We start from the raw sequence: 20,416 nt of genomic DNA, 5'->3' as shown, positions 1-20,416 counted from the left end.
TGAGAGAGGAGCTGGCCAAGGTGAAGAACCTGCAGGGGCTGACAGAGGTCAGCAGACAACTCAGACTACGCTGCCAGGTACCAGGGGTTAGGGTTAGCTACGCTGTCAGGTACCAGGGGTTAGGGTTAGCTACGCTGTCAGGTACCAAGGGTTAGGGTTAGCTACGCTGCCAGGTACCAAGGGTTAGGGTTAGCTACGCTGCCAGGTACCAGGGGTTAGGGTTAGCTACGCTGCCAGGTACCAGGGGTTAGGGTTAGCTACGCTGCCAGGTACCAGGGGTTAGGGTTAGCTACACTGCCAGGTACCAGGGGTTAGGGTTAGCTACGCTGCCAGGTACCAGGGGTTAGGGTTAGCTACGCTGCCAGGTACCAAGGGTTAGGGTTAGCCACGCTGCCAGGTACCAGGGGTTAGGGTTAGCTACGCTGCCAGGTACCAGGGGTTAGGGTTAGCTACGCTGCCAGGTACCAAGGGTTAGGGTTAGCTACGCTGCCAGGTACCAGGGGTTAGGGTTAGCTACGCTGCCAGGTACCAGGGGTTAGGGTTAGCTACGCTGTCAGGTAACAAGGGTTAGGGTTAGCTACGCTGCCAGGTACCAGGGGTTAGGGTTAGCTACGCTGCCAGGTACCAGGGGTTAGGGTTAGCTACGCTGCCAGGTACCAAGGGTTAGGGTTAGCTACGCTGCCAGGTACCAGGGGTTAGGGTTAGCTACGCTGTCAGGTACCAAGGGTTAGGGTTAGCTACGCTGCCAGGTACCTAGGGTTAGCTACGCTGCCAGGTACCAGGGGTTAGGGTTAGCTACGCTGTCAGGTACCAGGGGTTAGGGTTAGCTACGCTGCCAGGTACCAGGGGTTAGGGTTAGCTACGCTGTCAGGTACCAAGGGTTAGGGTTAGCTACGCTGCCAGGTACCAGGGGTTAGGGTTAGCTACGCTGCCAGGTACCAGGGGTTAGGTTAGCTACGCTGCCAGGTACCAGGGGTTAGGGTTAGCTACGCTGCCAGGTACCGAGGGTTAGGGTTAGCTACGCTGCCAGGTACCGAGGGTTAGGGTTAGCTACGCTGCCAGGTACCAGGGGTTAGGGTTAGCTACGCTGTCAGGTACCAAGGGTTAGGGTTAGCTACGCTGCCAGGTACCTAGGGTTAGCTACGCTGCCAGGTACCAGGGGTTAGGGTTAGCTACGCTGCCAGGTACCTAGGGTTAGCTACGCTGCCAGGTACCAGGGTTAGGGTTAGCTACGCTGTCAGGTACCAGGGGTTAGGGTTAGCTACGCTGCCAGGTACCAGGGGTTAGGGTTAGCTACGCTGTCAGGTACCAAGGGTTAGGGTTAGCTACGCTGCCAGGTACCAGGGGTTAGGGTTAGCTACGCTGCCAGGTACCAGGGGTTAGGGTTAGCTACGCTGCCAGGTACCAGGGGTTAGGGTTAGCTACGCTGCCAGGTACCGAGGGTTAGGGTTAGCTACGCTGCCAGGTACCGAGGGTTAGGGTTAGCTACGCTGCCAGGTACCAAGGGTTAGGGTTAGCTACGCTGCCAGGTACCAAGGGTTAGGGTTAGCTACGCTGCCAGGTACCGAGGGTTAGGGTTAGCTACGCTGCCAGGTACCGAGGGTTAGGGTTAGCTACGCTGCCAGGTACCGAGGGTTAGGGTTAGCTACGCTGCCAGGTACCGAGGGTTAGGGTTAGCTACGCTGCCAGGTACCAAGGGTTAGGGTTAGCTACGCTGCCAGTTACCAAGGGTTAGGGTTAGCTACGCTGCCAGGTACCAAGGGTTAGGGTTAGCTACGCTGTCAGGTACCTAGGTTAGGGTTAGCTACGCTGCCAGGTACCAAGGGTTAGGGTTAGCTACGCTGCCAGGTACCAAGGGCTATGGTTAGCTACGCTGCCAGGTACCAAGGGTTAGGGTTAGCTACGCTGCCAGGTACCAAGGGTTAGGTTAGCTACGCTGCCAGGTACCAAGGGTTAGGGTTAGCTACGCTGCCAGGTACCAAGGGTTAGGGTTAGCTACGCTGCCAGGTACCAAGGGTTAGGGTTAGCTACGCTGCCAGGTACCAAGGGTTAGGGTTAGCTACGCTGCCAGGTACCAAGGGTTAGGGTTAGCTACGCTGCCAGGTACCAAGGGTTAGGGTTAGCTACGCTGCCAGGTACCAAGGGTTAGGGTTAGCTACGCTGCCAGGTACCAAGGGTTAGGGTTAGCTACGCTGCCAGGTACCAAGGGTTAGGGTTAGCTACGCTGCCAGGTACCAAGGGTTAGGGTTAGCTACGCTGTCAGGTACCTAGGATTAGGGTTAGCTACGCTGTCAGGTTCCTAGAGTTAGGGTTAGCTACGCTGTCAGGTTCCTAGGGTTAGGGTTAGCTACGCTGTCAGGTACCTAGGATTAGGGTTAGCTACGCTGTCAGGTTCCTAGAGTTAGGGTTAGCTACGCTGTCAGGTACCTAGGATTAGGGTTAGCTACGCTGTCAGGTTCCTAGAGTTAGGGTTAGCTACGCTGCCAGGTACCAAGGGTTAGGGTTAGCTACGCTGCCAGGTACCTAGGGTTAGGGTTAGCTACGCTGCCAGGTACCTAGGATTAGGGTTAGCTACGCTGTCAGGTTCCTAGAGTTAGGTTAGCTACGCTGTCAGGTACCTAGGGTTAGGGTTAGCTACGCTGCCAGGTACCAAGGGTTAGGGTTAGCTACGCTGCCAGGTACCTAGGGTTAGGGTTAGCTACGCTGCCAGGTACCAAGGGTTAGTTACGCTGCCAGGTACCTAGGGTTAGGGTTAGCTACGCTGTCAGGTACCAAGGGTTAGCTACGCTGCCAGGTACCAAGGGTTAGGGTTAGCTAGGGTTAGCTACGCTGTCAGGTACCAAGGGTTAGCTACGCTGCCAGGTACCAAGGGTCAGTTACGCTGCCAGGTACCAAGGGTTAGCTACGCTGCCAGGTACCAAGGGTTAGTTACGCTGCCAGGTACCTAGGGTTAGCTACGCTGCCAGGTACCAAGGGTTAGCTACGCTGCCAGGTACCTAGGGTTAGGGTTAGCTACGCTGCCAGGTACCAAGGGTTAGCTACGCTGCCAGGTACCTAGGGTTAGCTACGCTGCCAGGTACCAAGGGTTAGCTACGCTGCCAGGTACCTAAGGGTTAGGGTTAGCTACGCTGTCAGGTACCAAGGGTTGGCTACGCTGCCAGGTACCAAGGGTTAGGGTTAGCTACGCTGCCAGGTACCAAGGGTTAGCTACGCTGCCAGGTACCAAGGGTTAGCTACGCTGCCAGGTACCAAGGGTTAGCTACGCTGCCAGGTACCAAGGGTTAGCTACGCTGCCAGGTACCTAGGGTTAGGGTTAGCTACGCTGCCAGGTACCAAGGGTTAGCTACGCTGCCAGGTACCAAGGGTTAGCTAACCTAGGGTTAGCTTCTCCCTCCTCCCCTCCCCCTTTCTCCCTCCTCCCCCTCCTCCCCCTCTTCTCCCCCTCCCCCTCTTCTCCCTCCTCCCCCTCCTCCCCCCTCTTCTCCCTCCTCCCCCCTCTTCTCCCTTCTTTCCCCCTCCCCCTCTTCTCCCTCCCTCCCCCCTCCTCCCCCTCTTCTCCCTCCTCCCCCCCTCTCCTCCCTCCTCCCCCTCTTCTCCCTCCTCCCCCCTCTTCTCCCTTCTTCTCCCCCTCCCCCTCTTCTCCCTCCTCCCCCTCTTCTCCCCCTCCCCCTCTTCTCCCTCCTCCCAACACAACTAGATGATGACACTGGTTCTTTTGTCATTTGTTTAACCTCTGCAGGAGGAGATAACCAATGGAGGAGAGGAGGCGGGGCAGGTGGTTGGGCTGCCATTCCCTCATTGGATCTGCCAGCCGTACGTCAGACCAGTGTGAGTGACAATTTCCTGTTGAGAACCCTAACTTGAGATCTGTGTACATTCCTTTACTTAGATTTGTGTGTATTAGGTAGTTGTTGTGAAATGATTAGATATTACTGCACTGTCGGAACTACAAGTACAAGCATTTCGCTACACTCGCGTTAACATCTGCTGACCATGTGTACGTGACCCTTAACATCTGCTGACCATGTGTACGTGACCGTTAACATCTGCTGACCATGTGTACGTGACCGTTAACATCTGCTGACCATGTGTACGTGACCGTTAACATCTGCTGACTATGTGTACGTGACCGTTAACATCTGCTGACCATGTGTACGTGACCGTTAACATCTGCTGACCATGTGTACATGACCAATACAATTTGATTTGATTTGAAGATCAAAGTCGTCAAGTCCCACACACATAGAAACCGTAACACGTTGCCGTGACGATGAACATTGTTCCTGCCAGGCCGAAGGCTCCGGTTGCTAACAGCAACGGTACGGAGGTGAAGGCAGTGTGTCACAAGAGGGCGTTGTCACAAGAGGACTCGGACGGGGCGTGCGATGCCCTCTCCAAAAACAAACAGAAGAAGAAAGCCAGAAACCCCCACAAGAACTTCTGTCCCGAGCAGAAACGTGAGTTATTTTTCCTCGTAGTAACTGCAGTTCCCTATACTCTCTATCCAGTCTAATTAAGCAATAAGGCTTTTAGCCGTGATATATTGGCCATATACCACACACCCCCAAGGTGCCTTATTGCTGTTATAAACTGGTTACCAACATAATTAGGGCAGTGAAACGAAATGTTTTGTCATACCCGTGGTGTACGGTCTGATATACACCAGCTGTCAGCCAATCAGCATTCAGGGCTCGAACCACCCAGCGTATGACAAAACATGTGTTTTAACTGCTCTAATTACGTTGATAACCAGTTTATAACAGCAATAAGACGCCTCGGGGGTTGTGGTATATGGCCAATATACCACGGCTCAGGGCTGTGTCCAGGCACTCAGCGTTGCGTCGTGCGTAAGAACAGCCCTTAGCCGTGGTATATTGGTATATGTTTTGTCATACCACGGCTGTCAGCCAATCAGCATTCAGGGCTGGAACCACCCAGTTTATAATGCTACAGAATCTACAGCTCCTCAGCCGACACAAACAGCAGATAACCTCTGTTTTACCCTGTTGTCTCTGCAGCAAAGTACATCAAGTGTGAGCAGTGTGGAAATCCAAAGGTGAGTGGAGGGACGACCTCTTCACCCTGTTCCTCATTACCCTGTTCCTCATTACCATGTGGAGCAACCTCTTCACCCTGTTCCTCCTCTTCACCCTGTTCCTCCTCTTCACCCTGTTCCTCATTACCATGTGGAGCAACCTCTTCACCCTGTTCCTCCTCTTCACCCTGTTCCTCCTCTCCACCCTGTTCCTCCTCTTCACCCTGTTCCTCCTCTTCACCCTGTTCCTCATTACCCTGTTCCACATTACCCTGTTCCACATTACCATGTGGAGCAACTTCTCCACCCTGTTCCTCCTCTTCACCCTGTTCCTCATTACCATGTTTAAACACCTCTTCACCCTGTTCCTCCTCTTCACCCTGTTCCTCATTACCATGTGTAAACACCTCTCCACCCTGTTCCTCATTACAGATTAAGTTTATCCCTGGACTAAGAAACGTTCAATGGAGAACCTGTCCTGACTGTGTATAATAGTGTTACGTATGCAGGTCAGATTCTTAGGAGCTAGAAGCTGAGCTGCCATGTCTGTTGGCACAATTTTGTACTTCCAGGTCCCTAACCCGTCTCTCCAGGTCCCTAACCCGTCTCTCCAGGTCCCTAACCCGTCTCTCCAGGTCCCTAACCCGTCTCTCCAGGTCCCTGACCCATCTCTCCAGGTCCCTAACCCGTCTCTCCAGGTCCCTGACCCGTCTCTCCAGGTCCCTAACCCGTCTCTCCAGGTCCCTAACCCGTCTCTCCAGGTCCCTGACCCGTCTCTCCAGGTCCCTAACCCGTCTCTCCAGGTCCCTAACCCGTCTCTCCCCCTCTCCAGGTCCCTAACCCGTCTCTCCAGGTCCCTAACCCGTCTCTCCAGGTCCCTAACCCATCTCTCCCCCTCTCCAGGTCCCTAACCCGTCTCTCCAGGTCCCTGACCCATCTCTCCAGGTCCCTAACCCGTCTCTCCAGGTCCCTAACCCGTCTCTCCAGGTCCCTGACCCATCTCTCCAGGTCCCTAACCCGTCTCTCCAGGTCCCTGACCCGTCTCTCCAGGTCCCTAACCCGTCTCTCCAGGTCCCTAACCCATCTCTCCAGGTCCCTAACCCATCTCTCCAGGTCCCTAACCCGTCTCTCCAGGTCCCTGACCCGTCTCTCCAGGTCCCTGACCCGTCTCTCCAGGTCCCTAACCCGTCTCCCCCTCTCCAGGTCCCTGACCCGTCTCTCCAGGTCCCTGACCCATCTCTCCCCCTCTCCAGGTCCCTAACCCGTCTCTCCAGATCCCTAACCCGTCTCTCCAAGTCCCTGACCCGTTTCTCCAGGTCCCTAACCCGTCTCTCCAGGTCCCTAACCCGTCTCTCCAGGTCCCTAACCCGTCTCTCCAGGTCCCTAACCCGTCTCTCCAGGTCCCTAACCCGTCTCCCAGGTCCCTAACCCGTCTCTCCCCCTCTTCAGGTCCCTAACCCATCTCTCCAGGTCCCTAACCCGTCTCTCAGGTCCCTAACCCGTCTCTCCAGGTCCCTAACCCGTCTCTCCAGGTCCCTAACCCGTCTCTCCAGGTCCCTGACCCGTCTCTCCAGGTCCCTAACCCGTCTCTCCAGGTCCCTAACCCGTCTCTCCAGGTCCCTGACCCGTCTCTCCAGGTCCCTAACCCGTCTCTCCAGGTCCCTGACCCGTCTCTCCAGGTCCCTGACCCGTCTCTCCAGGTCCCTGACCCGTCTCTCCAGGTCCCTAACCCGTCTCTCCAGGTCCCTAACCCGTCTCTCCCCCTCTTCAGGTCCCTAACCCATCTCTCCAGGTCCCTAACCCGTCTCTCCAGGTCCCTAACCCGTCTCTCCCCTCTTCAGGTCCCTAACCCGTCTCTCCAGGTCCCTAACCCGTCTCTCCCCCTCTTCAGGTCCCTAACCCGTCTCTCCCCTCTTCAGGTCCCTAACCCGTCTCTCCAGGTCCCTAACCCGTCTCTCCAGGTCCCTGACCCGTCTCTCCAGGTCCCTGACCCGTCTCTCCAGGTCCCTGACCCGTCTCTCCAGGTCCCTAACCCGTCTCTCCAGGTCCCTAACCCGTCTCTCCCCCTCTTCAGGTCCCTAACCCATCTCTCCAGGTCCCTAACCCGTCTCTCCAGGTCCCTAACCCGTCTCTCCAGGTCCCTAACCCGTCTCTCCAGGTCCCTAACCCGTCTCTCCAGGTCCCTAACCCGTCTCTCCAGGTCCCTGACCCGTCTCTCCAGGTCCCTGACCCGTCTCTCCAGGTCCCTAACCCGTCTCTCCAGGTCCCTAACCCGTCTCTCCCCTCTTCAGGTCCCTAACCCATCTCTCCAGGTCCCTAACCCGTCTCTCCAGGTCCCTAACCCGTCTCTCCAGGTCCCTAACCCGTCTCTCCAGGTCCCTAACCCGTCTCTCCAGGTCCCTGACCCGTCTCTCCAGGTCCCTAACCCGTCTCTCCAGGTCCCTAACCCGTCTCTCCAGGTCCCTAACCCGTCTCTCCAGGTCCCTAACCCGTCTCTCCAGGTCCCTAACCCGTCTCTCCAGGTCCCTAAACCGTCTCTCCAGGTCCCTAACCCGTCTCTCCAGATCCCTGACCCGTTTCTCCAGGTCCCTAACCCGTCTCTCCAGGTCCCTAACCCGTCTCTCCAGGTCCCTAACCCGTCTCTCCAGGTCCCTAACCCGTCTCTCCAGGTCCCTGACCCGTCTCTCCAGGTCCCTAACCCGTCTCTCCAGGTCCCTAACCCGTCTCTCCAGGTCCCTAACCCGTCTCTCCAGGTCCCTAACCCGTCTCTCCAGGTCCCTAACCCGTCTCTCCAGATCCCTAACCCGTCTCTCCAAGTCCCTGACCCGTTTCTCCAGGTCCCTAACCCGTCTCTCCAGGTCCCTAACCCGTCTCTCCAGGTCCCTAACCCGTCTCTCCAGATCCCTAACCCGTCTCTCCAAGTCCCTAACCCGTCTCTCCAGGTCCCTAACCCGTCTCTCCAGGTCCCTGACCCGTCTCTCCAGGTCCCTAACCCGTCTCTCCAGGTCCCTAACCCGTCTCTCCCCCTCTCCAGGTCCCTAACCTTTCTACCAGTGTGTATTCAACCTCTCTCTCTCTCAGTAGGGTAATCAGTGTGTATTCAACCTCTCTCTCTCTCTCTCTGTAGGGGAGTCAGTGTGTATTCAACCTGTCTCTCTCTGTAGGGTAATCAGTGTGTATTCAACCCGTCTCTCTGTAGAGTAATCATTGTGTATTCAACCTGTCTCTCTCTGTAGGGGAGTCAGTGTGTATTCAACCTGTCTCTCTCTGTAGGGTAATCATTGTGTATTCAACCTGTCTCTCTCTGTAGGGTAATCATTGTGTATTCAACCTGTCTCTCTCTGTAGGGTAATCATTGTGTATTCAACCTGTCTCTCTCTGTAGGGTAATCATTGTGTATTCAACCTGTCTCTCTCTGTAGGGTAATCAGTGTGTATTCAACCTGTCTCTCTCTGTAGGGTAATCAGTGTGTATTCAACCTGTCTCTCTCTGTAGGGTAATCATTGTGTATTCAACCTGTCTCTCTCAGAAGGGTAATCATTGTGTATTCAACCTGTCTCTCTCTGTAGGGTAATCAGTGTGTATTCAACCTGTCTCTCTCTGTAGGGTAATCAGTGTGTATTCAACCTGTCTCTCTCTGTAGGGTAATCATTGTGTATTCAACCTGTCTCTCTCTGTAGGGTAATCATTGTGTATTCAACCTGTCTCTCTCTGTAGGGTAATCAGTGTGTATTCAACCTGTCTCTCTCTGTAGGGTAATCAGTGTGTATTCAACCTGTCTCTCTCTGTAGGGTAATCAGTGTGTATTCAACCTGTCTCTCTCTGTAGGGTAATCAGTGTGTATTCAACCTGTCTCTCTCTGTAGGGTAATCATTGTGTATTCAACCGGTCTCTCTCTGTAGGGTAATCATTGTGTATTCAACCGGTCTCTCTCTGTAGGGTAATCATTGTGTATTCAACCGGTCTCTCTCTGTAGGGTAATCATTGTGTATTCAACCGGTCTCTCTCTGTAGGGTAATCATTGTGTATTCAACCGGTCTCTCTCTGTAGGGTAATCATTGTGTATTCAACCTGTCTCTCTGTAGGGTAATCATTGTGTATTCAACCTGTCTCTCTCTGTAGGGTAATCAGTGTGTATTCAACCTGTCTCTCTCTGTAGGGTAATCAGTGTGTATTCAACATGTCTCTCTCTGTAGGGTAATCATTGTGTATTCAACCTGTCTCTCTGTAGGGTAATCAATGTGTATTCAACCTGTCTCTCTCTGTAGGGTAATCATTGTGTATTCAACCGGTCTCTCTCTGTAGGGTAATCATTGTGTATTCAACCGGTCTCTCTCTGTAGGGTAATCATTGTGTATTCAACCGGTCTCTCTCTGTAGGGTAATCATTGTGTATTCAACCGGTCTCTCTCTCTGTAGGGTAATCATTGTGTATTCAACCTGTCTCTCTGTAGGGTAATCATTGTGTATTCAACCTGTCTCTCTCTGTAGGGTAATCAGTGTGTATTCAACCTGTCTCTCTCTGTAGGGTAATCAGTGTGTATTCAACATGTCTCTCTCTGTAGGGTAATCATTGTGTATTCAACCTGTCTCTCTGTAGGGTAATCAATGTGTATTCAACCTGTCTCTCTCTGTAGGGTAATCAGTGTGTATTCAACCTGTCTCTCTCTGTAGGGTAATCAGTGTGTATTCAACCTGTCTCTCTGTAGGGTAATCAGTGTGTATTCAACCTGCCTCTCTCTGTAGGGTAATCAGTGTGTATTCAATCTGTCTCTCTCTGTAGGGTAATCATTGTGTATTCAACCTGTCTCTCTCTGTAGGGTAATCAGTGTGTATTTAACCTGTCTCTCTCTGTAGGGTAATCAGTGTGTATTCAACCTGTCTCTCTCTGTAGGGTAATCAGTGTGTATTCAACCTGTCTCTCTCTGTAGGGTAATCAGTGTGTATTCAACCTGTCTCTCTCTGTAGGGTAATCATTGTGTATTCAATCTGTGTCGAGGCTGCTGTAAAAAGAAGTCCCACAAGGAGGTGGCAGACTGCCCAAGTGAGTCCCTCCCCCGCCTTACACACACACACACACACACACACACACACACACACACACACACACACACACACACACACACACACACACACACACACACACACACACACACACACACACAGCTGTCTTTCTCAGATATATCATTTATTTCCTCTCGTCTGGTTTACAGGTCACGGGCTGAGGTTCAAGACCAAGGCAGAGAAACAGAAGTCAGAGCGGCAGGAGGAGGAGGAGGAGGGAAAGAGCAGAGGATTACAGCAGGAAGAGGATGGAGGATTGTTGAACGGGACCCCCAGCCCCCCAACAGACCCCCCACAGAGGACAGACTGTGGTCTGAGACATGGACTAACAGGGACATAGACATCCATTCATAAGTAGAGCAGTACACACACACAGCAGGATGTGGAAAACTTTATCCATCAACAGTATACAGACACAAGAACGTATTGTAAGGAACACACACGTGCATCCATACTGTCTCACCACTGTCCTCCATTGCTGCTGTGCTGAACTGGCTTTGATGGGGTTTCACCACTACGCCCTCCTCCTACCTGACTGACTGGGGAGGCTTCCTGGACTGATGTAATGGATAGACTCCTCCTACCTGACTGATGTAATGGATAGACTCCTCCTCCTACCTGTCTGATGTAATGGATAGACTCTTCCTACCTGACTGATGTAATGGATAGACTCCTCCTCCTACCTGTCTGATGTAATGAATAGACTCCTCCTCCTACCTGTCTGATGTAATGGATAGACTCCTCCTACCTGACTGATGTAATGGGTAGACTCCTCCTACCTGACTGATGTAATGAATAGACTCCTCCTCCTACCTGACTGATGTATTGAATAGACTCCTCCTACCTGACTGTTGTAATGGATAGACTCCTCCTCCTACCTGACTGATGTAATGGGTAGACTCCTCCTACCTGACTGATGTAATGGATAGACTCCTCCTCCTACCTGACTGATGTAGTGGGTAGACTCCTCCTACCTGACTGATGTAATGGATAGACTCCTCCTACCTGACTGATGTAATGGATAGACTCCTCCTACCTGACTGACTGGGGGAGTCTTCCTGGACTGATTTCTCTCTTGGACTTTAGCATAACAAGACAAAGTTTGAAGTCAACGGGAGATTCACCCCAAAAAGCCCAGTTCCATGTGGGTCGTTCTCGTTGGTCTGCAGCCGTTTCTGGAAGGAGGAAGAGCTCATGGAGTCGTAACAGTACTTTCCCAGTACTGCTCAATCTCTGCATCTATTTGTCCTTTTGGTTGTGGGCAATAATGGGACTATTTCCTGGTGATCTTTGTCATGTTTTTTTCCCCCTCTGAACTAGTAGGATATTTTATCACCTGACTGTTAGAATGGTGACAGTCTGTTTTCCTTTTCATATCATTTTTCATCAAGCTCCTCGTCTTAATGTGTGCCTGTGTGATGTGTAGGGCTTGGAGTTTGTTTTTTCTAGGCCCGTCTCCAGAAAGTATTTTAGGGTAGGGATGCTGATCTGAGATCTGTTCAATATATTATTCATCATTGTTGGGGCGGCAGGTAGCCTAGTGGTTAGAGGGGCGGCAGGTAGCCTAGTGGTTAGAGGGGCGGCAGGTAGCCTAGTGGTTAGAGGGGCGGCAGGTAGCCTAGTGGTAAGAGGGGCGGCAGGTAGCCTAGTGGTTAGAGGGGCTGCAGGTAGCCTAGTGGTTAGAGCAGGTAGCCTAGTGGTTTAGAGGGGCGGCAGGTAGCCTAGTGGTTAGAGGGGCGGCAGGTAGCCTAGTGGTTTAGAGGGGCGGCAGGTAGCCTAGTGGTTAGAGGGGCGGCAGGTAGCCTAGTGGTTAGAGGGGCGGCAGGTAGCCTAGTGGTTAGAGGGGCGGCAGGTAGCCTAGTGGTTAGAGGGGCGGCAGGTAGCCTAGTGGTTAGAGGGGCGGCAGGTAGCCTAGTGGTTAGAGGGGCGGCAGGTAGCCTAGTGGTTAGAGGGGCGGCAGGTAGCCTAGTGGTTAGAGGGGCGGCAGGTAGCCTAGTGGTTAGAGGGGCGGCAGGTAGCCTAGGGGTTAGAGGGGCGGCAGGTAGCCTAGGGGGTTAGAGGGGCGGCAGGTAGCCTAGTGGTTAGAGGGGCGGCAGGTAGCCTAGTGGTTAGAGGGGCGGCAGGTAGCCTAGTGGTTAGAGGGGCGGCAGGTAGCCTAGTGGTTAGAGGGGCGGCAGGTAGCCTAGTGGTTAGAGGGGCGGCAGGTAGCCTAGTGGTTAGAGGGGCGGCAGGTAGCCTAGTGGTTAGAGGGGCGGCAGGTAGCCTAGTGGTTAGAGGGGGCGGCAGGTAGCCTAGTGGTTAGAGGGGCGGCAGGTAGCCTAGTGGTTAGAGGGGCGGCAGGTAGCCTAGTGGTTAGAGGGGCGGTAGGTAGCCTAGTGGTTAGAGGGGCGGCAGGAAGCCTAGTGGTTAGAGGGGCGGCAGGAAGCCTAGTGGTTAGAGGGGCGGCAGGAAGCCTAGTGGTTAGAGGGGCAGCAGGGTAGCCTAGTGGTTAGAGTGTTGGGCCAGTAACCAAAAGGTTGCTCGATCGAATCCCTGAGCTGACAAGGTAAAAATCTGTCGTTCTGCCCCTAGACAAGGCAGTTAACCCGCTGTTCCTAAGGCCGTCATGGTAAATAAGAATTTGTTCTTAACTGACTTGTCTAGTTAAATAAAATAAAAATGATCTGAGATCTGGCTATATAGGTCTTATTCAATATGATCTGAAGGGCTAAACTGATCCTAGATCTGCACTCCTACTCTGAGACGCTTGGTGGATACGGGCCCTGGTCTGGCCATGTGGTAAAACTCCTGGTCATTCTGATGGTGCATTCATGACAAGTCGGAAACTTTAAACTTCCGAGTTATTTGCAGATTCTGATACTTTCCAAGTGGGGAACCTGGGGCCTCATCTTTCTTCAAGTTTCCAAGTCGTCTTGAACACACCAGTACTAGGAACAAAACAGGGGGCCTACCTGAATTTATCCAATAGAAACTTGTTTTTCTGGCAAAACATTATCCATTGTGAAATTGTTTTGCTACGGTTTGCACAAATGAATACACCCCAGGTGAGAACTCCATGCCAAATCACACGTGGAAACTATTTCACTTCAAATAATATATAAATAATTTACAGAGTCATATTTGATTTTAATTTCTATTTGTGGTGGTTTTATTTTATGGTGGTTGGGGGGGGTTGCTTGCATTGAGTTCAGAGCCTTCTGGTAGACATAACACCTATCCAGTCATATATGAACTTGAGGTTAAATAAATGGAAGTGACAAGTGAGAAATGGTGCATTTGATATTTCTCTCTTGATTTTCGCTTATGTGTAACTCTGCTGTTTGTGTTGCACTGCTTTGCTTTATCTTGGCCAGGTCGCAGTTGTAAATGAGAACTTGTTCTCAACTGGCCTACCTTGTTAAATAAATGTAAAATAAGAGGACTTTTATTTTGAAAGTCGTGAATATCAGACGAGACGTCATTCCCGAAATCCCACGCTCGTAGCGTTTTTATCAACGTAAATTCAGGCAAATTAGAGCAGAAAGTTTCGGTGGACTTTTGGCTAAACATTCTAGCAACGAAAGTAAAACGTATCCAAATGGATAAAACGAACATTTACATTTAAGTCATTTGGCAGACGCTCTTATCCAGAGCGACTTACAAATTGGTGAATTCACCTTATGACATCCAGTGGAACAGCCACTTTACAATAGTGCATCTAAATCATTTAAGGGGGGGTGAGAAGGATTACTTTATCCTATCCTAGGTATTCCTTGAAGAGGTGGGGTTTCAGGTGTCTCCGGAAGGTGGTGATTGACTCCGCTGTCCTGGCGTCGTGAGGGAGTTTGTTCCACCATTGGGGGGCCAGAGCAGCGAACAGTTTTGACTGGGCTGAGCGGGAACTGTACTTCCTCAGTGGTAGGGAGGCGAGCAGGCCAGAGGTGGATGAACGCAGTGCCCTTGTTTGGGTGAACAGTCCGACGATTATTGCCCCCGAAATGTCCAAGCTACAGTGGGTAAACGTGTTCCTCGCGGAGCGGCTAACCGCAGCTGCTATAGAGATTTTTGGCGCCGTGGAAAAACGATACTGGAGGATCAGGAAGAGATCATCCGTTTGAGACAGGAGAACAGTCGCCTACGGCCTCATAAACACATCGATCCAACCAGAGACGTCACCAGATCCCCAGCAGCAGCTCACGTTCTCCGTCTCTGAAGAGGTTCTCCTGGACTTGGAGGAGCAGCACGGTGAGCAGAGCCAGAGCTGGAGCGCCAGTCTGGGGAACGAGGGCCCAGAACCCACACAGAGTCAGACAGAGAAGGAACAGGATTGCATGACCAGTCAGGAAGGAAGCACAGCTTCAACAACTGGAGTTTGCTATCAATTTGACTCCTGTCTACCGTGTGGAAAGTGGCTGTGATCAGGACCAACCTCAGCCTGTACACCTTGACCAGCCACAGACTGTGGAGCTTCTGTCTCAGATCAAACCAGGAGATGATGAAGTAAAATGTAATACAGACTGCACTTCATGGGAGAAAGTAGAACACGATGGGTATAATCTAACCCTAATCACTCAGCCACACACAACATATCCAGCTCACCATGGAGTTGACAACCCAGCAGCTACACTAGCTGAGGTAGCAAACATCCAGATCTACAGAGCTGTCATGAATCTGAGCCAAACGACAGCTCAGGTGACAGATGTCTTGAACTGTGTGGTTGGACTGAAAGAACACGCCGTCTCACTGAGAGAGACTCTGGAAGGTGACGCTCATCAGCTTGGCCCAGTACCGGTACCGGGCCAGAAGCTCGCTAGCAGCAGAAACGGTGAGGAGGCTCCGTAATTCCGTGGGTAATCTGATACACAGATAACCAGCCTAAGGATAAAGTCAACTCCCCACACAACAACATGGTCACCACCTATCTGATTTAGAGGAGCATCCAAGGAAACGTTTTAAGTGTGACTCACGACGTGCTCAGCGGCTGCTAGTCTTTGACCTACTATGACACAGTCCGGAGGAACTTCCTGGTGCAGTTCTCCAGAGAACCGTGAAGAAGAGGGGAAGATACACGCGTCGACAGGCGGTGGCCATCGAGGAGGAAGCGGCTGCTAGTCGTTGACCTACTATAACACAGTTCGGAGGAACTTCCTGGTGCAGTTCTCCAGAGAACCGTGAAGAAGAGGGGAAGATACACGCGTCGACAGGCGGTGGCCATCGAGGAGGAAGCAGCTGCTGGATTCCAGAACCGCGACGCTCCAGAGTCACCAGGAGATCTGTGGGAAGGAGTGACATCGGAGTTGACGTCAGACGAGGAAGACACCATGGTGGATGATAAAATGGTATGGCTGGTGGTGCCTCCAGCGTTCTGGAGCATGGAGCTGAGTGAGCTGTGCTCCGGTCAGGTCAGGTTGCTGGTATGGCTGGTGATGTCTCCAGCATGGAGCTGAGTGCTGTGCTCCGGTCAGGTCTGGTTGCTGGTATGGCTGGTGATGCCTCCAGCATGGAGCTGAGTGAGCTGTGCTCCGGTCAGGTCTGGTTGCTGGTATGGCTGGTGATGCCTCCAGCATGGAGCTGAGTGCTGTGCTCCAGAAAAGACTCGACAAAGACACCCCACGCCTCCCCAGTGGATTCATGTCTACGAGGGAGCCTCCAAGGACCTTCCACCAGGACAGACATGGACAGGCGGATTTCATGGCAAAACACACTCCCTTCATGCTGTCTGTTGGAGACCATCAGCGATTCGATAGCCCTGGAGTGACCCTCTTAACTGTCAAAAGAGGAAGAGATGGACTGAAACAGACAAGATTTAAGACGTACTCCAGTGATTTAACTTTCCCTGTTAAAGCGATATCCCAAGCATAAATATAACACACAGTCAACTGTTAAGAAACGCTTGAGGAACAATAGAGAACAGAAGACGCCTCCAGCAGCTGTTTTTGCTGATAGTTGCTTTACTGAGCAACGTTTTCACATGATATGTGGTTGTTTTATCGACCTTAGTTGTTTGGACTGACTAAGTTGCTCTGGATAAAAGCATCTAATTCAGTGTTTCTCAACCCTGGTCCTCCAGTACCCCCAACCCTGGTCCTCCAGTACTCCCAACCCTGGTCCTCCAGTACTCCCAACCCTGGTCCTCCAGTACCCCCAACCCTGGTCCTCCAGTACTCCCAACCCTGTTCCTCCAGTACTCCCAACCCTGGTCCTCCAGTACTCCCAAACCTGGTCCTCCAGTACTCCCAAACCTGGTCCTCCAGTATTCCCAACCCTGGTCCTCCAGTATTCCCAACCCTGGTCCTCCAGTATTCCCAACCCTGGTCCTCCAGTACCCCAAACCCTGGTCCTCCAGTATTCCCAACCCTGGTCCTCCAGTATTCCCAACCCTGGTCCTCCAGTATTCCCAACCCTGGTCCTCCAGTATTCCCAACCCTGGTCCTCCAGTATTCCCATCCCTGGTCCTCCAGTATTCCCATCCCTGGTCCTCCAGTATTCCCATCCCTGGTCCTCCAGTATTCCCAACACTGGTTCTCCAGTATCCCCAACCCTGGTCGTCCAGTATCCCCAACCCTGGTCCTCCAGTATCCCCAACCCTGGTCCTCCAGTATCCCCAACCCTGGTCCTCCAGTATCCCCAACCCTGGTCCTCCAGTATCCCCAACCCTGGTCCTCCAGTATCCCCAACCCTGGTCCTCCAGTATTCCCATCCCTGGTCCTCCAGTATTCCCATCCCTGGTCCTCCAGTATTCCCAACACTGGTCCTCCAGTATCCCCAACCCTGGTCGTCCAGTATCCCCAACCCTGGTCCTCCAGTATCCCCAACCCTGGTCCTCCAGTATCCCCAACCCTGGTCCTCCAGTATCCCCAACCCTGGTCCTCCAGTATCCCCAACCCTGGTCGTCCAGTATCCCCAACCCTGGTCCTCCAGTATCCCCAACCCTGGTCCTCCAGTATCCCCAACCCTGGTCCTCCAGTATCCCCAACCCTGGTCCTCCAGTATTCCCAACCCTGGTCCTCCAGTAACCCCAACCCTGGTCCTCCAGTACACCCAACCCTGGTCCTCCAGTACTCCCAACCCTGGTCCTCCAGTTTTCCCAACCCTGGTCCTCCAGTTTTCCCAACCCTGGTCCTCCAGTATTCCCATCCCTGGTCCTCCAGTTTTCCCAACCCTGGTCCTCCAGTATTCCCAACCCTGGTCCTCCAGTATTCCCAACCCTGGTCCTCCAGTATTCCCAACCCTGGTCCTCCAGTATTCCCAACCCTGGTCCTCCAGTATTCCCAACCCTGGTCCTCCAGTATTCCCAACCCTGGTCCTCCAGTATTCCCAACCCTGGTCCTCCAGTATTCCCATCCCTGGTCCTCCAGTATTCCCAACCCTGGTCCTCCAGTATTCCCAACCCTGGTCCTCCAGTATTCCCAACCCTGGTCGTCCAGTATCCCCAACCCTGGTCGTCCAGTATCCCCAACCCTGGTCGTCCAGTATCCCCAACCCTGGTCGTCCAGTATCCCCAAACCTGGTCGTCCAGTATCCCCAACCCTGGTCGTCCAGTATCCCCAACCCTGGTCCTCCAGTATCCCCAACCCTGGTCCTCCAGTATCCCCAACCCTGGTCCTCCAGTATCCCCAACCCTGGTCCTCCAGTATCCCCAACCCTGGTCCTCCAGTACCCCCAACCCTGGTCCTCCAGTACCCCCAACCCTGGTCCTCCAGTACTCCCAACCCTGGTCCTCCAGTACTCCCAACCCTGGTCCTCCAGTTTTCCCAACCCTGGTCCTCCAGTTTTCCCAACCCTGGTCCTCCAGTTTTCCCAACCCTGGTCCTCCAGTATTCCCAACCCTGGTCCTCCAGTATTCCCAACCCTGGTCCTCCAGTATCCCCAACCCTGGTCCTCCAGTACCCCCAACCCTGGTCCTCCAGTACTTCCAACCCTGGTCCTCCAGTACTCCCAACCCTGGTCCTCCAGTACTCCCAACCCTGGTCCTCCAGTATTCCCAACCCTGGTCCTCCAGTATTCCCAACCCTGGTCCTCCAGTACTCCCAACCCTGGTCCTCCAGTACTCCCAACCCTGGTCCTCCAGTACTCCCAACCCTGGTCCTCCAGTACTCCCAAACCTGGTCCTCCAGTATTCCCAACCCTGGTCCTCCAGTATTCCCAACCCTGGTCCTCCAGTATTCCCAACCCTGGTCCTCCAGTACCCCAAACCCTGGTCCTCCAGTATTCCCAACCCTGGTCCTCCAGTATTCCCAACCCTGGTCCTCCAGTATTCCCAACCCTGGTCCTCCAGTACCCCAAACCCTGGTCCTCCAGTATTCCCAACCCTGGTCCTCCAGTATTCCCAACCCTGGTCCTCCAGTATTCCCAACCCTGGTCCTCCAGTATTCCCAACCCTGGTCCTCCAGTATTCCCATCCCTGGTCCTCCAGTATTCCCAACCCTGGTCCTCCAGTATTCCCAACCCTGGTCGTCCAGTATCCCCAACCCTGGTCGTCCAGTATCCCCAACCCTGGTCCTCCAGTATCCCCAACCCTGGTTCTCCAGTATCCCCAACCCTGGTTCTCCAGTATCCCCAACCCTGGTCCTCCAGTATCCCCAACCCTGGTCCTCCAGTATCCCCAACCCTGGTCCTCCAGTATCCCCAACCCTGGTCCTCCAGTACTCCCAACCCTGGTCCTCCAGTACCCCCAACCCTGGTCCTCCAGTACCCCCAACCCTGGTCCTCCAGTACCCCCAACCCTGGTCCTCCAGTACTCCCAACCCTGGTCCTCCAGTTTTCCCAACCCTGGTCCTCCAGTTTTCCCAACCCTGGTCCTCCAGTTTTCCCAACCCTGGTCCTCCAGTATTCCCAACCCTGGTCCTCCAGTATTCCCAACCCTGGTCCTCCAGTATCCCCAACCCTGGTCCTCCAGTATCCCCAACCCTGGTCCTCCAGTATCCCCAACCCTGGTCCTCCAGTATCCCCAACCCTGGTCCTCCAGTATCCCCAACCCTGGTCCTCCAGTATTCCCAACCCTGGTCCTCCAGTATTCCCAACCCTGGTCCTCCAGTACTCCCAACCCTGGTCCTCCAGTACTCCCAACCCTGGTCGTCCAGTACTCCCAACCCTGGTCCTCCAGTATTCCCAACCCTGGTCCTCCAGTATTCCCAACCCTGGTCCTCCAGTATTCCCAACCCTGGTCCTCCAGTATCCCCAACAGTGTTTCCCAACCCTGGTCCTCCAGTACCTCAGTGTTTCCCAACCCTGGTCCTCCAGTATCCCCAACAGTGTTTCCCAACCCTGGTCCTCCAGTACCTCAACAGTGTTTCCCAACCCTGGTCCTCCAGTACCCCCAACCCTGGTCCTCCAGTATCCCCAACCCTGGTCCTCCAGTACTCCCAACCCTGGTCCTCCAGTACTCCCAACCCTGGTCCTCCAGTACCCCCAACCCTGGTCCTCCAGTACCCCCAACCCTGGTCCTCCAGTACCCCCAACCCTGGTCCTCCAGTTTTCCCAACCCTGGTCCTCCAGTTTTCCCAACCCTGGTCCTCCAGTATTCCCAACCCTGGTCCTCCAGTATTCCCAACCCTGGTCCTCCAGTATCCCCAACCCTGGTCCTCCAGTATCCCCAACCCTGGTCCTCCAGTATTCCCAACCCTGGTCCTCCAGTACTCCCAACCCTGGTCCTCCAGTACTCCCAACCCTGGTCCTCCAGTATTCCCAACCCTGGTCCTCCAGTATTCCCAACCCTGGTCCTCCAGTATCCCCAACAGTGTTTCCCAACCCTGGTCCTCCAGTACCTCAACAGTGTTTCCCAACCCTGGTCCTCCAGTATTCCCAACCCTGGTCCTCCAGTATTCCCAACCCTGGTCCTCCAGTACTCCCAACCCTGGTCCTCCAATACTCCCAACCCTGGTCCTCCAGTACTCCCAACAGTGTTTCCCAACCCTGGTCCTCCAGTATCCCCAACAGTGTTTCCCAACCCTGGTCCTCCAGTACTCCCAACCCTGGTCCTCCAGTATCCCCAACAGTGGTTCCCAACCCTGGTCCTCCAGTACCCCCAACAGTGGTTCCCAACCCTGGTCCTCCAGTACCCCCAACAGTGTTTCCCAACCCTGGTCCTCCAGTATCCCCAACCCTGGTCCTCCAGTACCCCCAACAGTACAGATAAATTGTATCCCTGGACAAACACACCTCATTCAACTCATTGAGGACTTGATGATTAGTTGACCAGTTGAATCAGGTGTGCATGTCCAGGGTTACAATAACAATGTGTTCTGATGGGGTACTGGAGGACCAGGGTTGGGACCACTGCTCTAGATTAACATAATTGTGGTAACTTCATCTAAACACCATCAAAGAAAGAGTCTCA

At 53.5% G+C, this 20,416-nt stretch overlaps 1 protein-coding gene across 1 annotated transcript in view; it reads left to right on the top strand.

The window, feature by feature from the left end:
• The window catches only part of LOC135536089 (tRNA-dihydrouridine(16/17) synthase [NAD(P)(+)]-like), a 14,087-nt gene extending 721 nt beyond the window's left edge, over positions 1–13,366 (top strand). The window contains exons 3-8 of the mRNA XM_064962474.1: positions 1–77; positions 3,740–3,828; positions 4,291–4,457; positions 5,019–5,056; positions 10,003–10,078; positions 10,248–13,366. The exon at positions 1–77 is cut by the window's left edge and continues 20 nt beyond it. Coding sequence (XP_064818546.1) covers positions 1–77; positions 3,740–3,828; positions 4,291–4,457; positions 5,019–5,056; positions 10,003–10,078; positions 10,248–10,438 — 638 coding nt within the window. The 3' untranslated portion in view covers positions 10,439–13,366. The remainder of the gene's footprint in view (positions 78–3,739; positions 3,829–4,290; positions 4,458–5,018; positions 5,057–10,002; positions 10,079–10,247) is intronic.
• The last annotated feature ends 7,050 nt before the right edge of the window (positions 13,367–20,416 follow it).

The sequence above is a fragment of the Oncorhynchus masou genome, unplaced genomic scaffold (genome assembly GCF_036934945.1).
Source record: "Oncorhynchus masou masou isolate Uvic2021 unplaced genomic scaffold, UVic_Omas_1.1 unplaced_scaffold_554, whole genome shotgun sequence".
Classification (NCBI taxonomy): Eukaryota; Metazoa; Chordata; class Actinopteri; order Salmoniformes; family Salmonidae; genus Oncorhynchus; species Oncorhynchus masou.
The sequence above is the reverse complement of the archived record's forward strand: the minus strand, read 5'-3'. Positions and strand labels throughout refer to the sequence as shown.